General features: G+C 38.9%; 3 protein-coding genes across 3 annotated transcripts; all 3 read left to right on the forward strand.

Moving 5' to 3' along the window:
* Positions 1-1,406: 1,406 nt before the first annotated feature.
* LOC147277996 (peroxisomal OPC-8:0-CoA ligase 1-like) lies at positions 1,407-5,785 on the forward strand. Its single transcript, XM_086250464.1, has 5 exons — positions 1,407-2,848; positions 4,218-4,363; positions 4,826-4,893; positions 5,288-5,390; positions 5,510-5,785. The coding sequence occupies exons 1-5, from the start codon at positions 1,528-1,530 to the stop codon at positions 5,630-5,632; spliced, it is 1,761 nt and encodes a 586-aa protein (XP_086106590.1). The 5' UTR covers positions 1,407-1,527; the 3' UTR covers positions 5,633-5,785.
* A 4,070-nt stretch (positions 5,786-9,855) lies between these two features.
* Positions 9,856-14,156, forward strand: LOC147277997 (peroxisomal OPC-8:0-CoA ligase 1-like). Its single transcript, XM_086251668.1, has 5 exons — positions 9,856-11,160; positions 12,420-12,565; positions 13,208-13,275; positions 13,657-13,759; positions 13,879-14,156. Exons 1-5 carry the CDS (start codon positions 9,933-9,935, stop codon positions 13,999-14,001), a joined length of 1,668 nt encoding a protein of 555 aa, XP_086107794.1. The 5' UTR covers positions 9,856-9,932; the 3' UTR covers positions 14,002-14,156.
* Positions 14,157-16,158: 2,002 nt separating this feature from the next.
* Positions 16,159-18,833, forward strand: LOC147277998 (lysine histidine transporter-like 8). Its single transcript, XM_086250507.1, has 4 exons — positions 16,159-16,692; positions 16,779-17,343; positions 17,934-18,065; positions 18,173-18,833. The coding sequence occupies exons 1-4, from the start codon at positions 16,217-16,219 to the stop codon at positions 18,659-18,661; spliced, it is 1,662 nt and encodes a 553-aa protein (XP_086106633.1). The 5' UTR covers positions 16,159-16,216; the 3' UTR covers positions 18,662-18,833.
* Positions 18,834-19,194: the final 361 nt, after the last annotated feature.

The raw sequence follows: 19,194 nt of genomic DNA on the forward strand, positions 1-19,194 counted from the left end.
TAATAAACTCTAATACATTTTTATATAAAAAATAATTAAAAATATCATAATAGGCCTAAACCCTAATATCTTATATTATATCTTAAAAAATATAGAATATAGATTATAAAGTATATAGGGTTTAGTGTATAGATTATAAAATATAAAGAATATATTAATTTCATTTATTCATTATACTAATTTTATTTAACAGTATTTACCTTCAGCGCGCATTATATTCATCTTATATTACATGAAACTTATTATATAATTTGGTTTCTTCAATGTTTTTATCAATGTAGTAGATAATATGTTAAATAAACATATGGTAAAGTTTCATTTAAAATTTTCGTATTTTGATAGTAATTTCCGTCGTTTCTGTCGAAATTTAAAAATCTTCGAAATTTCCGTCGAAATTTCCTCGAAACCCAAAATTTTATTCCTTGGCTTTAATTAGTAAATTGTAAAATTAAAGGACCTAGATAAAAGTTTCTCTATAATAAATATCACTACAAATGCTAATATTATTTTTGTACTTTAATTTCAAGTGACCACAACTAATTTAATTATTCATATGAACAACCGATTACAATATATTTTTCCAAGACCAAATTACTAGTGAGCATTTGCATTGTATCTACAGTTACAATATTGCAGCTATATTCTTAATAAAATAATATTAAGTTTGAATTTTCAACTAATAAATTTCCTAAAACATATTTAACCACACTATAAAAATCTTAATAAATTCTACAAATATTAGGATTGTGGACTATACTTTTGATTAACAAATTAAGTGTCCAATTATTTTGAGTAACTTTTATTTTATTTTATTTTATTTAGGAGATGCAACATCAAACTTGAGTAGATGGGCAAATTCTACGATTCTAACAACTACATCTTTCTAAGTATCTTAAGAGAGTAATTAATCCATATTATTGACTAGAACATGGTAATGAGTTATAGTTTAAGTAGTATTGGAGGGGTGAGTAAATGTGGGCAAGTCAATAGTTTTAAGCAGGTGATCGATCCTAACATTGTATAATTAAAAGGAATATGCAATGAGAAATCAAGCAGACGATAGGGGAAGAACAATGTAATAATCCATGGCACAATTTTATTTGTGTAGGTGAGTCCTATCTCTTACTTGGTATAAAAATAGAATAATGCTATACTTACCACATTTCTTATACCACATTCTTATACCATCTCACGTGTCATTACTTTATTGGACAGAGTTTTTCTTTTTCTTTTTGGGTTTTTCTTTTTATTTTTTAGTATCCAATGTATGAATGCCATGTAAGTTGCCACATAAGGTGGTATGAAATTATGGTATAAAAATGTGGTATATCTAGCATTACTGATAAAAATACGATACATCATACATACGGGGGATATTTGCGTCATATGGTCAAACACGTGTGTCAATTGCAGGGTAAAGTTGTCCACGAAACCTCTTTGACGAAATCAAAAAATGAACGGTCAAAGGTCAAATATTGGAGAGGCAGTAAAACGACCAGGATTCTCTCTCTATCTACTTGCAGAAAAATGGATAAAGGATCTTGGTACAGTACAAAAGGCTTTTTGCATTGGACACTGGAAGCAAAAGAAGGGACTCAGACTCGATCAGACTCTAATCCCATGGCACACATGAGCAGTCCGACGGTGGTGGTCGACCCAAGAAGTGGCTTCTGCAACTCCAATTCGACCTTCTACAGCAAGCGCAAGCCAATCCCACTCCCACCCAACCCTTCCCTGGACATCACCACTTTCATTTCGTCTCAGGCCCACCACGGCAAACTCGCCTTCATCGACGCCTCCACCGGCCGCCAACTCACCTTCTCCGATCTCTGGCGCGCCGTCGATTCGGTTGCCTCATGTCTCTCCGACATGGGCATCCGAAAAGGCCACGTCATCCTCATCTTGTCCCCCAACTCGATCTTCTTCCCGGTAGTGTGCCTGGCCGTAATGTCACTGGGCGCGATTATAACAACCACCAACCCCCTCAACACCGCGCGCGAAATCGGCAAGCAAATTGCCGATTCGAAGCCAGTCCTGGCCTTCACTACTCGGCAACTCGTCCCCAAACTTGACTCCATGTCCTCCATCGTGGTGATGGATGATGAGGAGGATGGTTTTTATTCTGATAAATTGAAGGTGTCCACTAGTTTGGGGGAGATGATGAAAAGGCAGCCGAGCGGGAGTCGATTTAGGGAAGCGATCTGGCAGGATGATACGGCAACTCTGCTCTACTCGTCGGGAACCACCGGAGCGAGTAAAGGTGTGGTGTCGTCGCACAGGAACTTGATAGCGATGGTCCGGACCGTTCTTGGGCGGTTCTCTTCAGTGGAGGCGGAGCAAACGTTCTTGTGCACGGTTCCGATGTTCCACATCTACGGCTTAGCAGCGTTCGCCACGGGGTTACTGGCATCGGGATCAACAATCGTGGTGCTCTCCAAGTTCGAGATTCACGACATGCTTTCGGCCATCGGCAAGTACCGTGTGAGTTACCTGCCGCTGGTGCCTCCGATACTGGTAGCGCTGGTGAACGGGGCCGATCAGATAAAGGCCAAGTACGACCTCAGTTCCCTGCACACGGTTCTGTCGGGTGGAGCCCCACTCAGCAAGGAAGTCATTGAGGGGTTCTTGCACAAGTATCCGACGGTGTCCATTCTTCAGGGCTACGGATTGACTGAATCGACGGGCGTGGGAGCCTCAACTGACTCGGTCGAGGAGAGTCGGAGGTATGGCACGGCGGGGCTGTTGTCGCCCAGCTTGGAGGCCAAGATTGTCGACCCGGTAAGTGCTCAGCCTCTGCCAGTCAATCGAACGGGTGAGCTTTGGCTCAAAGGTCCCACCATCATGAAAGGTACACTATTTGCGTTCACTACTTTCTCACCTTTCTTCTTTCTTTCTGTCTTGCTTTTTATTGTTTTTTAGTGATCGTCAAATATAACTTAATTCAATAATGATAGTGTCACTACTCACTAGCAATAACAATATTTTAAAAAGAGTGCTGCTATTTGCACACCCTTTTCTTCTCTTTGCACACCCTTTCTTAAAATAAAAAATAAAAACTCAAAGGAAAAGACCTTATACCCCATCAATTTTTCTTTTTGCACACCCTTCCTAAACAGAAAAAAAAAAAAAAAAAACACACACCCAAAAATCACACACCCCATCCCCATCTCCCCCCTCCCCCCCGTACACAACCCCTCACCCACACACCTCCTCCCCACCTCTCCTCTCTCCGGCACACACCCATCCCCGAGCAGCCTACCACCACCGGAGACCACCCCACCCTCTCTTCTTTTTCTTCCCCTTACCCGGACCACCTCCCTTCCTCCAGCAAGCTCACCGTCGCGCGCCGGAGAAGAAAACTTAAAAAAAAAAAAATTGGATCGGGTTCGGTGGACCAGTGCCGAACCCAATGGTTTCGTTCGGTAGGTACCCACCGAACAATCCTATTCTATTCGGCGGGTACCTGTCGAACGAAACCACCGGGTTCGGCACTGGTCCGCCGAACCCGCTGCAATTTTTTTTTTTTTTACTAGTTTGGTTGTCTGCTTGGGTGAGAGGAGAGAAGGAAGGAGAGATAGAGAGAGAGAGAGAGAGAGAGAGAGAGAGAGAGAGAGAGAGAGGAGAAAGGGAGGAGCCGAGGAGGGGCTGCCGGGCTGGTTATGGTGGCTGTTTTGGGTGGTGCTGCGCGCGGTGGTGGTGCTGCGAGGAAGATGGTGGTGCGAGGAATGTGGTGCTGCTGGTGCGAGGAAGGTGGTGGTGCTGCTGGTGCGAGGAAGGTGGTGATGGGGCGGAGGGAAAAAAAACAGAGCAAGGGGGTGTGTACGGGGGGGAGATGGGGATGGGGGTGTGTGGGTGAGGAAAGGGCCAAATGGTCTTTTCTCTTGAATTTTTTTTTTTTTTTTTTCAAAAAGAGTGTGCAAAAAGAAATTTAGGGGTGTGCAAATAGCAGCCCTCTTTAAAAAACACGAGACACAAACAATTGTAAATTACTTACTTCCCTAGGTAGAGTTGGATCATGTGAGTGATTGAGATAAATTTAATTTATTATGCACGTAGTTGGACCATGTGTTTCAGTTTCATATATATAATTCATTTTTTGTATTTAATTGACAGTGGATATCTGTTTTGATCTTAATAAATTTTGATTATAGTGGGATGGATAGAGTAGTGGTACTACTTACTAGTGTTGATTAACTTGGTACAAGTACGTACTGCAGGGTATTTCAGTAACGCAGAAGCCACAGCATCAACCCTTGATTCAGAAGGATGGTTAAGAACAGGAGACCTCTGCTACATTGATGAGGATGGATTCATTTTTGTCGTTGATAGGTTGAAGGAGCTCATTAAATACAAGGGATATCAGGTACTAGATATACATTTATTAATGTATGGCTCGCACAATACTGATTATTTGATTGCTTTGCCGTCCTCAATTTTATATATATATAGAGAGATTTTAATTAAAACAATACATATATATGCTTATAAAATAATTAAGTAACAAATCATTTAAGAAATCTATGAGCCTCTCCAAGAAATTCTCCAAACCCACTTTGTTGACCTATGTAGCAATTTGAAGAGTGAAAATTGAATAATGGCAAAAAAAAAAAAAGTGAAAATTATTCTTACGTAGCACAGCAAATGGAACATCCAAAATCATTTGAAGAGTCTGTTGGAGATGCTCTTACATACTTGAACATGATAATACAATCTAATTGGATGAAAATATATACATAAATATATATATATATATATTTATAAAAGGGGTGGAATATATGACTACTGATGAACATGATTTTGTCTTATATTGTGGATGTGGTTATAGGTCCCCCCAGCGGAATTAGAGTCTTTATTACTCACTCATCCTCAAATTGCTGATGCTGCTGTCATACCGTAAGTACTCTCTTTATTCTCGGAATCAATCTCCAGCATTGTATTTGTGAATGCAAATACAAAGTGCAGCTTAGCGGTTAGCTGTGCTTGTTTTTCGAAACTAATCTCTTACATTTAAGTTCATTACAAGTTATACTGTAATCAGTCTGTGCGTATATGTGATATCTTAATTATATTGGATGTATGTGTGGTGTCTAATGTGTGGTATATACAAATACAAATACAAATAGTAGTACGTAGTACTAGCTAGCAAGTACAAAATTAAAGACACAAATTGTGTCACACACTCACACAATATATATCTGCAGACCGTTTTCCTTTACTCTAGAATCTAGATAATGATCAATTTACTAATTATTTAAATTACTGAAACAATAATGTATGTGGTTGTCAGATTTCCTGATGCAAAGGTTGGGCAGTATCCCATGGCCTATGTTGTAAGAAAAGCCTCAAGTAATTTGTCAGAGAATGCTGTCATGGACTTTGTGGCGAGTCAGGTGAGTCACTCTTATTTGTTAAGTGTTTTGGTAGTTACAAACTTAACAGGACAACCTTTTGTCTTAAATTGAAAAATGTCTAATATTCAGTTAATCTAATTTGTTATATGTTGATACAGGTTGCTCCTTACAAGAGAATTAGGAGAGTGGCATTTATAGGTTCCATACCTAAGAATCCATCCGGGAAGATTCTGAGGAAGGATCTTATTCAGCTTGCAACTTCTTCTACTTCTAAACTTTGACTGACTAGCTCTACTTATTTGTGGCTTCGCTTTCACAATAATAGATCCATCCGTGAAAGAAAGAGCGGAAGAGTTTCTCAAGCATATATTTCTGGGCATTTTGTGGACAAATTAATTAATTTAATTGTCATCATTTCGTTTACCTCAATATAATTTCCCTATGATATGATATGTTGCCGTATATATATAGTAATGATCATTTGTTTACCATAGAACGAGAAATTTTTCGCTCACCTAACCACCCAGCAATGAATTTTAATGATCAGATCCGTTCATATTTTAGGACATCATTCAAACATCACTTTTGCAAAAAATCAACCAAATCAAAATTGTTTAGTCAGTGTATTACTGTTAACATTATTTTAACTTTATCCACGAACTATTTGTCTGCAAATACAGTTTGTCATAAATACATATCTCCTTGTTGATACAGCTAGCATCCAGATTCCAGGATATACATTGCTGGATGCTTGCTGCAAAGGTGAAGCACAATTTATTGTCATTTATTGACAAACCCACAATTTACATCCAAACAAATTCAATTTTAACAAAATGAAAAAGAAAATACAAGTAATTTTTTCTGGCAGCTAACTAGGGTGATGACCGTGATGGTACCAGTTAAATTTAAAAGAAGAATTTGACGGATACGGTAACTTTGTGTAGCAGCAGAAGCAAAAGTCCTTTTGAAATAGAGGTTTTTTTTTTTGGGGTGTCAAGAGGAGGTATTCCCCGAAAAGAGAACAAGGCCCAAATTAAGAAGATATATGTTGTTGGAACTTAGAAGACTCTGTTCCTTGAACATATCTTGCATGCCTTAGCCCTTTTGAAACCAACTGGCCCAATTCCTTAAATAAAGTAGTCCAATTCTCAGACCCACAAACATTTAAACGTGCTACACTGAATTTCAATCTATCACCACTTGCGTCTAATTTTTCCACAAAAATTTTCAGCTTGCTATGGTATTTACGATAAAATCAAATCTTTTTTAACATAATGCACCAACATATTTGAAACCTTCCAGCCTCCCAGAAAATAATAATTTTCAATTTTGATGATATGTGACATTAATTAAAAAAAAATTCATGAAAAAATATCACCTGGGCAGGTAGCTACTAGAAGGGATATGAACGCGTTCCTTTGACAATCTTGCAATTGATGAGTTTCCTGTGATCTCAGACGACATTGACTTAATGGACTGCGTATGATTGCCTTCCATTTCAAACGCATATATTATTCCAATCTTGTTTAATATATTGTTGCATATATATTGCAGGCAACCATGCCTTCAAGTGACAAGAAGCCATCCCACGTGCCAATGTGGAGAGGGGTCAAAGCTGCATATGCAATTATTGCAATGTGCTTGTTTCCCCTAGCAATTGGAGGATATTGGGCCTACGGACACAAGGTATAAATAATACTTATGTCCTCGATCTCCTCCAATTACAAGTCTTCATTTTTCGAATAATAGTATGCATGTAAATGCAATTGACTATCTTCTTTTTGAAAAAATAGATACCACCAAATGGGGGGATGCTAACTGCAATTTATGAATTCCATGGACGTGACACATCCCAATTGATTCTGGCATTAACGAGCTTATTTATCATAATAAATGCGGTAAGTTCATTCCAAATCTTTGGCATGCCAATGTTTGATGATATGGAGTCGAAATACATAAAGCGCAAAAACAAACCATGCCCGTGGTGGCTCCGATCGGTGTCTCGAGCCATGTTTGGATACGGGTGCTTTTTTATAGCGGTGGCAATTCCATTCCTAGGGAGCTTTGCAGGTCTGATAGGAGGGATTGCCATTCCAATTACCTTCGCTTATCCTTGTTTTCTGTGGTTAAAGATTAAGAAGCCCAAAAGGTATAGCATCATGTGGTGCCTCAATTGGGGACTTGGTGTTTCTGGCACCATTCTCAGTATTATACTCATTGCCGCCGGGATTTATGTTGTCATTGATACTGGAATTCAAGTCAGCTTTTTTAAGCCTCAGTAATTAATATATCCATCTGTAATTATCTCATCTATATATGTATAATATATTCACTTCATTAATTAGGATTGTCCCATATTCCACTTTTTCATACTGCAGGTACGTACTTGTATGTTTGTGACAGTACTACTTAATAAATCTGAATTTTTTTTGGGTCATTGATTTTCTGTTTTCCCATATATGCTGTACAGTTGTTCCATCTGTTTTTTAAGCATTGGACTGAGTAATGACGAATAAGTGATATTTCTAAGTAGCTAGAAACAAGACATGTACAAATTGTGGAACTCTTGTTACAACTTTATGTATAATAAAATAGTAATGAGCAAAGCAAAAAATTAATATAGCACTACAGGTGTTTCACCTACTCGATCATGAATCATCATGCCCCACTCAGACTGATGACCAAAAAAAAAAAAATCACCTACTCAGACTGGAAAAATTAATATAGCAAAAAATTAAAGGGAAAAATTTTCAAACAGGACACCTATTTTGGGGTCAATCTTAGTTTAGGACACCAGTTTGGGTTTGTCTTAGTGTAGGACACATATTTAGGGTTTGTGTTAGTTTAGGACAATCCGTCAACTCCGTTAACTTTTCTGTCCAAAAAGGGATAATTTGGTCATTTTATATTTTTAAAACAAATAAAAACTGAAAAAAAACAAAAAAATTACAACTAAAAAACTAAAAAGATTAAAATTGAAAAAAAAAAACAAAAGAATTAAACTTTTTTTCTCTCTCTCTCTCTCTCTCTCTCTCTCTCTCTCTCTCTCTCTCTCTCTCTCTCTCGGGGCTGGGTGGGGGGGCTTGCGAAGGGGCGGGGCAGGCTGGGTTGGGGTGAAGGGGGGTGGTCGGGGAGGGGCTAGGTTGGGTTGGGGAGAGAGAGGCAGGGGTGGTTCTGGGTGGGGAAGAAGAAAGCGAGCGGGCGGGCGGGCGGGGGGGGGGGGGCCTGGTGCTGGGTGGGGGGTGCGACGAGGGCTGGGGCTGGGGGGAGGGGGTGCGACGGGGGCTGGGGCTAGGGAGTGTGACGGGGCTGGGGGTGGGGAAGAAGAAATAAACCTGAGCGGGGGAGGGAGTGGGAGAAGGAGAGGCAGGAGGGAGAGGAGCGGCCAGGCAGAAGCACCAGGGGCAGCGCCCCCTCCCCCCTGGAACAAAGGCTTGAGTTGTGTTTGAGGAGAGAGAAGAGAGAGGATGCGGAGTCAGTGGTGCTGTATGTGCCATATCATCAATGGGGGTCCAAGTTAGAGTGATCATTACCAATTGTGCTGGGGTTGACAGAACCAAATGCAAGTAGCTCCTCATCACACTCAAATTTGGCCATTTCTTTTTCTTCGAGCGTAACCCAAGCTTCAATACCATCCCCTTTTTTTGTATCCACCAACAAAATTAGGTTCTTGTAGTCGTTTCGCTGGCTAGTGGCCCATACAGGTTTCCCCACCCAAAATCCATTTCATAAATAGGGAGCTTGCACAAACTTGTGGTCCAATAAAGATTGATGCCGCCCTTGGTGTTCTTAAAGAGATCACCTCTCTCTCTCAGACACTCAGAGACCACCAAGAATCCATCATCACCTTTAAACCTGTTTGCCTTGTCACTGCAAAATCTTCTTAATCCTTTCCTCATAGTAATTCTGTCTCGGTTTCTTTGAATACCAAAGGAACTGACCAAAACCAATTCCCCACAGCATTTTCGGGTATTTTTGGGACCATTCTCCGTCGCAGGTTCACCATTTGGGATAGTGGGAGAAGAAGAAAGCGGGCAGGGGGGGCTGGTGCTGGGTGAGGGGTGTGACGGGGGCCGGGGCTGGGGGGAGGGGGTGCGATGGGGGCTAGGGGTGGAGGGTGTGACTGGGCCGGGGCGGGGGCGGAGGCTGGGGGGAGGGGGGTGAACCAGATCTACTGCATCTTTTTTTTTTTTTTGCTTTTTTTTTTGTTATTAGTTTTAATCTATTTTAAATTAATTTTTAGTTTTAAACTTTTTAATGATTTTTTTAGTTTTTTTTCTTTTTTCTTTAATTTTTATTTGTTTTAAAAATATAAAATAATCAAATTATCTCTTTTTTGACGGAAAAGTTAACGGAGTTGACGGATTGTCCTAAACTAACACAAACCCTAAATATGTGTCCTACACTAAGACAAACCCAAACTGGTGTCCTAAACTAAGATTGACCCCAAAATAGGTGTCCTGTTTGAAAATTTTTCCCAAAATTAAAATAGATAGAGGATCTTAGTACAGTACAAAAGGCTTTTTGCATTGGACACTGGAAGCAAAAGAAGGGACTCAGACTCGATCAGACTCTAATCCCATGGCACACATGAGCAGTCCGACGGTGGTGGTCGACCCCAGAAGTGGCTTCTGCAACTCCAATTCGACCTTCTACAGCAAGCGCAAGTCAATCCCACTCCCACCCAACCCTTCCCTGGACATCACCACTTTCATTTCGTCTCAGGCCCACCACGGCAAACTCGCCTTCATCGACGCCTCCACCGGCCGCCAACTCACCTACTCCGATCTCTGGCGCGCCGTCGATTCGGTTGCCTCATGTCTCTCCGACATGGGCATCCGAAAAGGCCACGTCATCCTCATCTTGTCCCCCAACTCGATCTTCTTCCCGGTAGTGTGCCTGGCCGTAATGTCACTGGGCGCGATTATAACAACCACCAACCCCCTCAACACCGCGCGCGAAATCGGCAAGCAAATTGCCGATTCGAAGCCAGTCCTGGCCTTCACTACTCGGCAACTCGTCCCCAAACTTGACTCCATGTCCTCCATCGTGGTGATGGATGATGAGGAGGATGGTTTTTATTCTGATAAATTGAAGGTGTCCACTAGTTTGGGGGAGATGATGAAAAGGCAGCCGAGCGGGAGTCGATTTAGGGAAGCGATCTGGCAGGATGATACGGCAACTCTGCTCTACTCGTCGGGAACCACCGGAGCGAGTAAAGGTGTGGTGTCGTCGCACAGGAACTTGATAGCGATGGTCCGGACCGTTCTTGGGCGGCTCTCTTCAGTGGAGGCGGAGCAAACGGTCTTGTGCACGGTTCCGATGTTCCACATCTACGGCTTAACAGCGTTCGCCACGGGGTTCCTGGCATCGGGATCAACAATCGTGGTGCTCTCCAAGTTCGAGATTCACAACATGCTTTCGGCCATCGGCAAGTACCGTGTGAGTTACCTGCCGCTGGTGCCTCCGATACTGGTAGCGCTGGTGAACGGGGCCGATCAGATAAAGGCCAAGTACGACCTCAGTTCCCTGCACACGGTTCTGTCGGGTGGAGCCCCACTCAGCAAGGAAGTCATTGAGGGGTTCTTGCACAAGTATCCGACGGTGTCCATTCTTCAGGGCTACGCATTGACTGAATCGACGGGCGTGGGAGCCTCAACTGACTCGATCGAGGAGAGTCGGAGGTATGGCACGGCGGGGCTGTTGTCGCCCATCTTGGAGGCCAAGATTGTCGACCCGGTAAGTGCTCAGCCTCTGCCAGTCAATCGAAGGGGTGAGCTTTGGCTCAAAGGTCCCACCATCATGAAAGGTACACTATTTGCGTTAACTACTTTCTCACCTTTCTTCTTTCTTTCTGTCTTGCTTTTTATTGTTTTTTAGTGATCGTCAAATATAACTTAATTCAATAATGATAGTGTCACTAACTCACTACTCACTAGCAGTGCCGGCCCTGAAGGGGGGGCACCGATTGCGACCGTCCAGGCCCACCTTCAAATTTTTATATTATGTATATATTAATATATATATATATTAAAAAAATAGTTGTTTGGTCTATTTATAATGTCTTCGTTGCAATTAAGTCATTTTACTTATTGTGTCAGAGTTGTAGTTATTTAGTTTATTTCTTTAGGCTTAGGCCCCTCTTTGTACTAAAAAAAAAACTAGGTTCTTCTAAGATATAAAGTTTGGATTCTGCAACATATTTTTCCTTGATTATTAGTTGAAAACCACCTTTTTATTTCCTTAATTTGTGTTTGGCCAACTTGCTTCATTTTTCTTTGGCTTCTCACGTGAATCACAAGAGAAGTAAGCCAACATCCTCATCTGCATGGCAATGGATCCTTTTTGCCCTTGGCTTTACACCTTTTTTTTTTCATCAAAAACACATATCTTCTTTCTGGAAAGTTGGATTCAAAGAGCATGTTTGCTTTGAATTGGCAAAGACGGATCTCTGCCTCTCCATATAGTCTTGTGGAAAACTGGTTTTTTTTTTTTTTTTGGTTCTCCACAGACTCTTGGTCTCATTAAGGCAAGAAGGTAATTAATGTTTGAGTGTGTGTTTTTTCCTTTTAATTTTTCTCTTATATTCTTATAAATTATTTTTTTTCAATTATTTTCTTGACGTTCAACCAAAAATTTTCTAATTGATTTCTTGATATGATCGACAATTTCCTAATTGATTTATTGTCAATTGTGAATTATTTTGCAAAAGATTTTATTAAAGGCTCAATTTAAATTTCGCCCCGGGCCTTCCAAAAGTCAGGACCGGCCCTACTCACTAGCAATAACAATATTTTAAAAATCACGAGACACAAACAGTTGTAAATTACTTACTTCCCTAGGTAGAGTTGGATCATGTGAGTGATTGAGATAAATTTAATTTATTATGCACGTAGTTGGACCATGTGTTTCAGTTTCATATATATAATTCATTTTTTGTATTTAATTGACAGTGGATATCTGTTTTGATCTTAATAAATTTTGATTATAGTGGGATGGAATGATGGATAGAGTAGTGGTACTACTTACTAGTGTTGGTAATTAACTTGGTACAAGTGCGTACTGCAGGGTATTTCAGTAACGCAGAAGCCACAGCATCAACCCTTGATTCAGAAGGATGGTTAAGAACAGGAGACCTCTGCTACATTGATGAGGATGGATTCATTTTTGTCGTTGATAGGTTGAAGGAGCTCATTAAATACAAGGGATATCAGGTACTAGATATACATTTATTAATGTATGGCTCGCACAATACTGATTATTTGATTGCTTTGCCGTCCTCAATTTTATATATATATAGAGAGATTTTAATTAAAACAATACGTATATATGCTTATAAAATAATTAAGTAACAAATCATTTAAGAAATCTATGAGCCTCTCCAAGAGATTCTCTAAATCCCACCTTGTTGACCTATGTGGCAATTTGAAGAGTGAAAATTAAATAATGGCAAAAAAAAAAAAAAAAGAGTGAAAATTGAAGAGTGAAAATAGTCTCTTCAAATTTAAACAAAATTAATATTTTTTTGACTTTATATCTTTTTTAAATTAATATTTTAATAATAAGAAGAGCATAATTCACTCTTCAAATTTGATTAGTTGATCTTGGGTCCCTATTTTGAAGAGTTCATTTGAAGAGTTTGTTAGAGTAAATTTTTCCTACGTGGCACAGCAAATGGAGCATCCAAAATCATTTGAAGAGTCTGTTGGAGATGCTCTTACATACTTGAACATGATAATACAATCTAATTGGATGAAAATATATACATAAATATATATATATATATGTATAAAAGGGGTGGAATATATGACTACTGATGAACATGATTTTGTCTTATATTGTGGATGTGGTTATAGGTCCCCCCAGCGGAATTAGAGTCTTTATTACTCACTCATCCTCAAATTGCTGATGCTGCTGTTATACCGTAAGTACTCTCTTTATTCTCGGAATCAATCTCCATGCATTGTATTTGTGAATGCAAATACAAAGTGCAGCTTAGCAGTTAGCTGTGCTTATTTTTGGAAACTAATCCCTTACATTTAAGTTCATTACAAGTTATACTGTGATCAGTCTGTGCATATATGTGATGTCTTAATTATATTGAATGTATGTGTGGTGTCTAATATGTGGTATATACAAATACAAATAGTATTACGTAGTACTAGCTAGCAAGTAGCAAATTAAAGACACAAATTGTGTCACACAATATATATCTGCAGACCGTTTTCCTTTACTCTAGAATCTAGATAATGATCAATTTACTAATTATTTAAATTACTGAAACAATAATGTATGTGGTTGTCAGATTTCCTGATGCAAAGGTTGGGCAGTATCCCATGGCCTATGTTGTAAGAAAAGCCTCAAGTAATTTGTCAGAGAATGCTGTCATGGACTTTGTGGCGAGTCAGGTGAGTCACTCTTATTTGTTAAGTGTTTTGGTAGTTACAAACTTAACAGGACAACCTTTTGTCTTAAATTGAAAAATGTCTAATATTCAGTTAATCTAATTTGTTATATGTTGATACAGGTTGCTCCTTACAAGAGAATTAGGAGAGTGGCATTTATAGGTTCCATACCTAAGAATCCATCCGGGAAGATTCTGAGGAAGGATCTTATTCAGCTTGCAACTTCTTCTACTTCTAAACTTTGACTGACTAGCTCTACTTATTTGTGGCTTCGCTTTCACAATAATAGATCCATCCGTGAAAGAAAGAGCGGAAGAGTTTCTCAGGCATATATTTCTGGGCATTTTGTGGATAAATTAATTAATTTAATTGTCATCATTTCGGTTACCTCAATATAATTTCCCTATGATATGATATGCTGCTATATATATATATATGTATATATATGTATGTATGTCCCAGAGCATGATTGACTGCATCAACCATCTTTACTTTCCAAAATCTTGAATTTCTTATCAACTTTATGGAGTTTTTTTTCGTTAATTGCTATGCTTGGCCTCATATACATTTCTCCTTGTTGATACAGCTAGCATCCAGATTCCAGGTATACATTGCTGGATGCTAGCTGCTAGCTGCTAGCTGCAAAGGTGAAGCACAATTTATTGTCATTTATTGACAAACCTTCAATTTACACCCAAACAAATTCAATTTTAACAAAATGAAAAGGTAAAAACAAGTAATTTTTTCTGGCAGCTAATTAGTGTGATGACCGTGATGGTACCAGTTAAATTTAAAAGAAGAATTTGACGGATATGGCAACTTTGTGTAGCAGCAGAAGCAAAAGTCCTTGTGATATAGAGGGGTTTTTTTTTTTTTTTTTTGGGGGTCAAGAGGAGAACAAGGCCCAAATTAAGAAGATATATGTTGTTGGAACTTAGAAGACTCTGTTCCTTGAACATATCTTGCTTGCCTTAGCCCTTTTGAAACCAACTGGCCCAATTCCTTAAATAAAGTAGTCCAATTCTCAGACCCACAAACATTTAAATGTGCTACACTGAATTTCAATCTATCACTACTTGCGTCTAATTTTTCCACAAAAATTTTCAGCTTGCTATGGTGTTTACGATAAAATCAAATCTTTTTTAACATAATGCACCAACATATTTGAAAGCTTCCAGCCTCCCAGAAAATAATAATTTTCAATTTTGATGATATGTGACATTAATTACAAAAAAATTCATGAAAAAATATAACCTGGGCAGGTAGCTACTAGAAGGGATATGAACGCGTTCCTTTGACAATCTTGCAATTCATGATGAGTTTCCTGTGATCTCAGACATTGACTTAATGGACTGCGTATGATTGTCATTAATTGATATAGAAATTAGAAAACTATTGCCTTCCATTGCAAACGCATATATTATTCCAATCCCAGAATCGTGGAATTACATGAAAAATATATTGTTGCATCGTTTTTCAAACTTTCTGGAAGGATGGTGCTTTCAGACGGTCCACATGGCAAAGAGCTAGACCCATTTTTTACTATAATATGCCATCAAAGAAAAGGAAAAATGAATGCTATTTCAAATTGTATATTTAAGTGAGAAACTACGTGTTACAGTTACAATAACTGATCCAGGCACCCAGCTATGATCATGATCGTATAACGGGGGGAAAAGACGTCCACCCACTATGAGCTTTTTGGTAAGCTACAAATGAAAAAGGCACTCGATCCATATTAAATTATAGCATATATCCTCTAAACAATCAGTTATAAGATGATCTAAACAAATATCAAAGGGATTTTAATTGACTAAAATCTGGTCTAACTAATTGATCGATCACAAGGCAATACGTACCGTTAGGAAGCTAATTAAGCCAGTAATCCAATTAATTCGTAAACAAACTGATATAGTACGTACTTCATGAGATTATACTTAGTCCAAGTCACGCAGAAAAGACCTTCCCCACATTATGACAGAACAAAGTAATAATATTATATAAATTATATAAAATATATATGGATGCCCTTCTTCTATATCTTTATTAGTTTAAGATTTTTGTAGAAATAAGAGCACAACATATATATATCAAATTGTCAAACGACATGGGATAGAAGAAAGAAATTACCCTTTGAGGAAATGGAAATTAAGCCTTTTAGTCAATGTCAAACTTGTAGCTGGGCGCGTTAATAAGTAGTGGATGATTTGATTCCAAACATATATATGGTAGCGCCGGTCAACAAAAGTTGTCGACCCAGAAATATTAAAGTCATGACTCATGACCCATGACCCAATTAACAATATGCATTATGATATGTTTGTGCAAGAAATTAAGACTTATGGTATGTCTATATATTATGCTAAGCCTTGGCCGGCTATTGAATCATATTAAGTGTACGTAGTACGCAGTGTGAAGCTGGCTACCTAGCTAGCACTGAGTAATTCGTTAATAGTGGATATGGGAGAGAATAATCAGAGAGAGAATATGGGTGATGAGTTCATAGTGGAAGACGACGACATTTCCACCATCCCAGCTGCTACTACGATGATGACGACAATAGCAGAACATCGTGAAATGGATCCGAGGAATGATGATGTCTCGGCACCTCCCATGCAATTAGCAGAGTTGAGCAGTAAAGCATCACCATCTCATTCAAGAAAGCCACTTCTACTGTCGATAGTACCTTCAAATGGTGGTGGTGGTGGGCGTAGAGGTAGACCAAAGGCTAATAACAGTACTCCGAATTTCTTCACACCGTTGGGTAGCCCAATCAGAAGGGCCATCCAACTTACCAAGTTTGACCCTCAGGACGCTTGGCTCCCCATCACCGAGTCAAGAAATGGTAATGCCTACTATGCTGCCTTCCATACCCTTTGTTCGGGTATTGGAATTCCAGCTCTTGTGCTTCCCGTCTCCTTCACCGTTCTTGGATGGTACGTAATTAAGGAACCACCTTCAATTCGAACATTCGATCTCTTTTTTAATTTCGTTTTTCTAATATATATATACATGCATGCAGGACATGGGGGATCATAAGCTTGACAGTGGCGTTTACATGGCAGCTTTACACCCTGTGGCTTTTGGTGAAGCTTCATGAATCCACTGAAACTGGGATGCGTTACAGTAGATACCTCCAACTTTTCAGTGCTACTTTCGGTGACAAAATGGGGAAGCTGTTTGCCGTATTCCCCATCTATTACCTTTCAGGGGGGACCTGTGTGGCACTTATTATCGTGGGAGGTTCGAGCATGAAGCTTTTCTTTGAAATCGTGTGCGGCCACGAATGCACCGCCAAGCCACTCACCACGGTGGAATGGTATTTGGTGTTTACATGTGCTGCGGTGCTTCTGTCTCAGCTCCCCAATTTGAATTCCATTGCGGGGATATCTTTGATTGGCGCAATCACCGCCATCGGCTATTGCACTATTATGTGGCTGGTCGCCGTCACCGAGGGAAGGCTGGACGGTGTTTCTTATGATCCCAAAAGAGAAAACACCAATACGGCTATGATTTTCAGCATTCTCAATGCTCTTGGCATCATTGCTTTTGCTTTTAAAGGCCATAATCTTACCCTAGAAATTCAGGTAATTCACGCACCCCTCTGTCACAAGGCCCATTGACTTTATGTCATTTTAGGGTTTAGGTACAAATTTAGGTAACAAATTATAATATTTTTTCATTTCAATTACTAAAACATTTATGTCATTTTATTTTAGGTACAAAATTTCAGTTTAGATACCAACTTTAAAAAATATAGTTATATTAAACTGTGACTGTCTAATAGTCATAACTTTTTTATTGATTTATTTTTTTTTCAATATTTGCAAGGCTTAAACTTTTATTTAGTCTTTGGGTTATAGGACTTCATCCCCAAAACCTAAATCAAAAGTATGAAACCTTTAAAAATTTTAATTTTTTATAAATTTTAAATAGTCACAACTGTGACTGTTCGACAGTCACAACTGTATAACAAACTGATTTGTGACCTAATTCAAAATATTTTACTCTAAGTTAGTACCTAAACTAAAAAAAATTAGTGTCTTGTTGCTTTATTAAAAAACTATTGATATTTGGTATTTAATCCTAATTTTCTATTTGTCATATTGTGTGTATATATATATATATTAATCTTCAAATCTTGTTTAATTAATATATTATTGCATATGTATTGCAGGCAACCATGCCTTCAAGTGACAAGAAGCCATCCCACGTGCCAATGTGGAGAGGGGTCAAAGCTGCATATGCAATTATTGCAATGTGCTTGTTTCCCCTAGCAATTGGAGGATATTGGGCCTACGGACACAAGGTATAAATAATACTTATGTCCTCGATCTCCTCCAATTACAAGTCTTCATTTTTCGAATAATAATATGCATGTAAATGCAATTGACTATTTTCTTTTTGAAAAAATAGATACCACCAAATGGGGGGATGCTAACTGCAATTTATGAATTCCATGGACGTGACACATCCCAATTGATTCTGGCATTAACGAGCTTATTTATCATAATAAATGCGGTAAGTTCATTCCAAATCTTTGGCATGCCAATGTTTGATGATATGGAGTCGAAATACATAAAGCGCAAAAACAAACCATGCCCGTGGTGGCTCCGATCGGTGTCTCGAGCCATGTTTGGATACGGGTGCTTTTTTATAGCGGTGGCAATTCCATTCCTAGGGAGCTTTGCAGGTCTGATAGGAGGGATTGCCATTCCAATTACCTTCGCTTATCCTTGTTTTCTGTGGTTAAAGATTAAGAAGCCCAAAAGGTATAGCATCATGTGGTGCCTCAATTGGGGACTTGGTGTTTCTGGCACCATTCTCAGTATTATACTCATTGCCGCCGGGATTTATGTTGTCATTGATACTGGAATTCAAGTCAGCTTTTTTAAGCCTCAGTAATTAATATATCCATCTGTAATTATCTCATCTATATATGTTTAATATATTCACTTCATTAATTAGGATTGTACGGTTGTACCACACTACCACCCATTCCCATATTCCACTTTTTCATACTGCAGGTACGTACTTGTATGTTTGTGACAGTACTACTTAATAAATCTGAATTTTTTTTGGGTCATTGATTTTCTGTTTTCCCATATATGCTGGACAGTTGTTGCATCTGTTTTTTAAGCATTGGACTGAGTAATGACGAATAAGTGATATTTCTAAGTAGCTAGAAACAAGACATGTACAAATTGTGGAACTCTTGTTACAACTTTATGTATAATAAAATAGTAATGAGCAAAGCAAAAAATTAATATAGCACTACAGGTGTTTCATACTCATGATCACCATGAGCTTATAATTTTTTTAGGTCCTCTTTGGTGGCCAATAAAAAGGAAAATGTCCAAATTAACTTTAGGCTTTGTTTTGTTTTTAATATCTTGAGCTAGCAAATTGGATAAGGTAACAATACTATATATTGGCCT

Source organism: Dryas octopetala, chromosome 7 (assembly GCF_963921425.1).
Source record: "Dryas octopetala chromosome 7, drDryOcto1.1, whole genome shotgun sequence".
Taxonomy (NCBI): domain Eukaryota; kingdom Viridiplantae; phylum Streptophyta; class Magnoliopsida; order Rosales; family Rosaceae; genus Dryas; species Dryas octopetala.

Excerpts from the sequence above, each read along its gene's own strand:
- LOC147277997 (XM_086251668.1), top strand. The coding sequence starts at position 9,933 with ATGGCACACATGAGCAGTCCGACGGTGGTGGTCGACCCCAGAAGTGGC. Across the intron at positions 11,161-12,419 it reads AGGTCCCACCATCATGAAAG|GGTATTTCAGTAACGCAGAA; the intron begins GTACACTATTTG and ends TGCGTACTGCAG. Across the intron at positions 12,566-13,207 it reads TTAAATACAAGGGATATCAG|GTCCCCCCAGCGGAATTAGA; the intron begins GTACTAGATATA and ends ATGTGGTTATAG.
- LOC147277996 (XM_086250464.1), top strand. The coding sequence starts at position 1,528 with ATGGATAAAGGATCTTGGTACAGTACAAAAGGCTTTTTGCATTGGACA. Across the intron at positions 4,364-4,825 it reads TTAAATACAAGGGATATCAG|GTCCCCCCAGCGGAATTAGA; the intron begins GTACTAGATATA and ends ATGTGGTTATAG. Across the intron at positions 5,391-5,509 it reads TGGACTTTGTGGCGAGTCAG|GTTGCTCCTTACAAGAGAAT; the intron begins GTGAGTCACTCT and ends ATGTTGATACAG.
- LOC147277998 (XM_086250507.1), top strand. The coding sequence starts at position 16,217 with ATGGGAGAGAATAATCAGAGAGAGAATATGGGTGATGAGTTCATAGTG. Across the intron at positions 16,693-16,778 it reads TCCTTCACCGTTCTTGGATG|GACATGGGGGATCATAAGCT; the intron begins GTACGTAATTAA and ends ACATGCATGCAG. Across the intron at positions 17,344-17,933 it reads ATCTTACCCTAGAAATTCAG|GCAACCATGCCTTCAAGTGA; the intron begins GTAATTCACGCA and ends TATGTATTGCAG.